This window comes from Penaeus japonicus, unplaced genomic scaffold, assembly GCF_977035675.1.
Source record: "Penaeus japonicus unplaced genomic scaffold, GWHDUDI00000001_assembly GWHDUDI00000024, whole genome shotgun sequence".
Classification (NCBI taxonomy): Eukaryota; Metazoa; Arthropoda; class Malacostraca; order Decapoda; family Penaeidae; genus Penaeus; species Penaeus japonicus.
In genome coordinates, this window is record NW_028234426.1 from 19,950,507 (window position 1) to 19,955,506 (window position 5,000).

General features: G+C 39.9%; 1 protein-coding gene across 1 annotated transcript in view; it reads left to right on the forward strand.

Moving 5' to 3' along the window:
* The window catches only part of Hcf (Host cell factor), a gene marked incomplete at its 5' end in the record, with an annotated part of 27,751 nt that continues 22,751 nt past the window's right edge, over window positions 1-5,000 (forward strand). Inside the window, 1 exon segment of the mRNA XM_043014742.2 lies at window positions 1-140. Within this exon segment, the coding sequence (XP_042870676.1) occupies window positions 1-140 (140 nt within the window).

Consider the following 5,000-nt stretch of genomic DNA (forward strand, 5'->3'; position numbering starts at 1 on the left):
GTGGAAGCGGGTCACTAATACGACGGGCCCACAACCCAGGCCTCGCCATGGACACCGCGCAGTGGCAATTAAGGACCTTATGGTTGTATTCGGAGGCGGGAATGAAGGAATTGTGGACGAATTGCACGTATACAACACTGGTAAGTGAAGTGAACTCTTACCTTCTAAATGAGGTTAGTTACCTTGTATCCTTAGTTCCTGTAAGTTTGTAGTAGTGATCTAGGGATTCTATGTAGTTTCACAGTGTGACGAGGATATTTTGATGGTCCTCAATTGCCACAGTAACTAGTGAAAGTGAAAAGTATATGTTTTGACTTGTTTGTTTTGAAAGTTTCCAAGATGGCCGCCCCCTATGGACTGACGTTGAAAGCTACTTTGGAAAGGTCTAGTTCAAAAGTGTATTATACGAGAGAACTGACGCCTGGTGTATGTTATAAGGAAATTTGATGGCTATAACTTAACATTGATGCCAGTGCACTAGGAGCTATAATTAGCTAAGTATTTGACATTTTGTATGGGTGATCCCGGGCAATCAACATGGCGTCGAGGCTTTGACGTTCTTCTGTTTATGTTTTGAGATGCACATATATTCTCTAATTTTTCGAAGATTTTTAAAGCCCCTTAGGATATTATGTTTCATGTTGATTCTAAATATTGTATACTTCTGTTTTAGATGATTATTTCTGATTGTTATTACCTCGCAATGCCATTAAATACAATAGGATAGTGTCTTTGGGGGTTTGTGCTGACGATGGAACAGCCGCTGCGGGAGCACTTTTGGGGAGGCTGCTTGCGAGATGGAAGAGCCGCATCTATTTTTCTCCTTGGGGGAGGGGAATGGAACAGCCCTTTGTCAGCGGCGAGGCCACTCACTGCTGCCAACCGCTCCGAGCTCGCACCCCTCCCCCTTCCTCCCAACACTCGCCCCCTTGTCCACCGTTGCGTTACGAAGTGTTGGAATGAAAGCTTTGATATAAAAACTCGTGGGAACTAATAAATGATAAGTCTCGGATCGCTGCGTACGTCTGTCATCGCGTTTCCGCTGAGGGTGTTGGTCTTGATTAAATATACAAATCACAATTTTTGTAGCTTGGTAGGCCTGCGAAAGCAGATATAGTTGAGATATACCAAATATTGCAATCGCTGCAGCTAGGTATGGCTGATGTTTTTAATGTTTAAAACTAAGTTACGTTATGCTATACCCCTAAGTTCATTGCGAGGTCAGTACTGAAATACTGTCATTGACAGGATAATCTGGTCTAGTCAAGGGAAGGTTGTACTGGTTTATTAGTGTTCATAACTGTATTATTACGAAACTGATAGTACATTCAATTTGTGTGTCTTTCGTTTGATAAGTTTAATTAGTTGATCACGAAGCTTTCATCTCCGCTTACTTATAAAAGAAAGTAATTAGTGTTTAGTTCTAAAGGAAATGGATATGTCAAATATGATTGTGAAACGGAAAGTGCCCGTCAAATTCTGGATTCAAGTATACTTCACCTTGCAAAATTTAGTGTGTTATTTATCCCAGGAGCAGCGTAGCCGCATATTAGTTGCTATTAAAAGTACAAACATACTTTCAATTGATAGTATGTAGTCCTGCAAGTGGCCTGTGCCCTTGCTACGAAGGATATGTATATGGCCGGGAGGGGGAGGGGCGTTCCTTGAGGTTGGTAACCATGGTTCAGTTGTCTTGCTGGGCATTGGACAGTAGGTATAATCCGATATGTCTTGGTTTACCCCCTTGCTTTGATTAGGAAGATGTATAGTATTTATCGGAAATGTCGGTGCGCATGCCTTTCATGATTGAAAAATGTAATTTTATTGGTATCAACAGATGAATTTAAAACCTTTGATTAGATTCGTTAGCCTCTGCCCCAAGAGGAAATGTAAGAGATTGAAAAAGTCGGAACTCCAAGTTTGGCATGACCTACCTGACCGTGACACAAGAGTGAGCATGAGCAGGAGGAAGTACAAGGCTTAATGGAACACTGCGAAGGGAAGCCGAGTACCCCGAGGGGTTCCCCGCTCTGCTTGCCCACATAGTCAAGGACAGGCAGTCTTAGTCGCTGTATTAGGCTTCACAATTCACCTAGGCTCTACTTGCTTGCGTACCCAGTCTTTATTTATTAATTTAAAATGGAATTTGTATTATTTGAAATCAAATTTTCACACATCTATCTCCCTCTCCCTCTCTCTCTCCCTCTCTCTCTCTCTCTCTCCCTCTCTCTCTCTCTCTCTCTCTCTCTCTCTCTATATATATATATATATATATATATATATATATATATATATATATATATATATATATATATATATATATGTGTGTGTGTGTGTGTGTGTGTTTGTTTGTTTATGTATATATACATTTTGTGTGTTTACTCATATATATTTATGTATTTTTAAATTTATATATTCATATATATATATATATATATATATATATATATATATGAATATACACATTTACATGTATATACATATATGTAAACATATATACACATAAACACATACACAATCACACACACACATTTTGTGTTTGCGTGCGTGCGTGCGTGCGTGCATGCATACACATACGCGCACACCAGTCGCTCAAACACGCACATATATATATATATATATATATATATATATATATATATATATATATATATATATACACACACACATTTATCTTGCGTGTGCATACGTACATGCATTCATACACATGCACACACCAGTCGCACAAACACGCACACTCATTCCCTCACACACCACTCACTCACTCACACAAAAGCGCATATGTATGTATGTATTTGTGTGTGTATATTATTTATTTATTTATGAGAATATAATATATATATATATATATATCTACATATACATATACATATATACATATACACATATACACACACATATTCTTACATTTATTCATAAGTATACTCATACACATATGTACACATGTATTTATATACATCATACATAGAGAGAGTAAGTGTACTCTAAATATGAATGCTCATATGCTCATGCAAACGCGCGCGCACAAGAATTGTGGATTTCAACCATGGTGTCTATGTTACTCATACGACGACTCACTCTGTCACTTGGTTCTTAACAATTCTCAAAAAGTTCTGTAACAAAAAAGTATCGTATATTCAATGTGGTTGTTGAATGTCAGTGGCAGGGTTGGCAGTCCTTGCAGGGTCTGCTGGCAATCGTTTGGCGCGAAGGGGCGTCCCAGTTTCCCGCGCTTTCCTCGCTGGGGAGGAGGATGGTCGAAGGGAACAGCCACAGGAGCGAGGGGGGAATAGAACAGCGACTGTGGGTGTACGTTGCCAAATTTCGTGGCTCGAAATACGTGAGGGGATCGTTCCGGGATACAGGAACGAAGTAGTCGAGATGTTCCTTTAGTAACATCTTTCTTAATCTTTTGAGCGTTATCGAATATACCTATCTATACAGTAATCATCCTTATACGGAAAATTGGCTAGATATGTTTTTATGAACAGAAATCACGTCTATTAACCGAACGCATAGCTTTGCATATTTATAGCACTTTAAGGAACAATTTAAAAATATTTGTTAATGTTAGCGTGATTTTGATGTCACTATCTAGCATACGATGGCAGTGTGCAGGTGCAGGTGAGGGCGGAGTGAAGGACTTCCTGCCCTGCCTTTCCACCTTGCCTTAATGCCGTCCTGAGTCCGCTTAACGCTGCCAGGACTCTATTGTTCCGATGATGCTAGGTTGTCTTGGGGACATTGGTTTAAACACTCTGGAAGGGAATGGTATTTTCAGCACGTGTCACGAACACGATATTCCTCGGGTCACATTTTCAGTATTCTATTATAATCTCTCTCTCTCTCTCTCTCTCTCTCTCTCTCTCTCTCTCTCTCTCTCTCTCTCTCTCTCTCTCTCTCTCTCTCTCTCTCTCTCTCTCTCTCTCTCTCTCTCTCTCTCTTTTTCTATGTATATATATATACATTTATATATTTTTATTCTTATTTTTATTTATATTTAGATATATTTCTCCCTCTGCCTCTCTTTCTCTTTCTCTTTCTCTTTCTCTTTCTCTTTCTCTTTCTGTCTGTGCGTCCATGCATGCATGCTTATGTGCTTGTACTCACACGAGTTTACAATCGGTTTATTTTATCTACTGTATTTTTTTCTTCTATTGTATCTGTAACCAAGTCTCGTTCCTTTATCATTGTATATCTGCATTTTCCGCTGCCTTTCCCCTACGAGTGTATTATTTTGTCTGCCCTCCGTGAGCTTTTCTAGTGTACCCTTTTGATTTAATTCACAACCACTTCCACACCCATTCCACCCTCTTTTGCTCTCACATTTGCACATGCCCCGGTACGGCGCACACTCCTTTTTAATTCATTAACACACCTGCACACACACTCCGACGTACAGCTCACCCGGCTGTTGGAGCAGACTTGCTATATGTGATGTCCAAGGCACATTTGGTCAGCATCGGAAGGATTTGGCACGGGCCAGCTCTTGCTTACTGTGGTCACACGGAAGAAGTCGTAGATTGTTGATTACCTTTGAGTCAGAAATTAAATATTTGCTTTTTGTCTGTATATTGAGATCTTATATTTTAGGGGGGAGGGGTAATGCATCCGAATGGAGGTGATAGACCGGTAATTATCGTTAACGTTCACGCTGTGTTGGCTAATGTTCCAACTCCCGCCATTCATGAGCTGCAGGAATTCACGCACGGTACTCCAGACCAACGTCTCTTGAGTTTTGAGTTCTGTTCGTATGGTCTGTGTGGGTTGGAGGGGTGGATGCTATTTAAGAAATGGTCTCTGAGCTGGTTGACCTTGACTTACTTGATGCTAGCTTGAGTTGAATGCATGTAGCTAACCCCCGTCCTTCAGGCAATGCACATTGTCAGAGCGCTAGGTGTAATTGTTTTTTTTAGTTTTCATGATTTTAGTTTTGATTTGATTATTTCATTTTAGTCATTGTTTTTTATTCATATTTTCTTCCTTGACAATGCAGATTT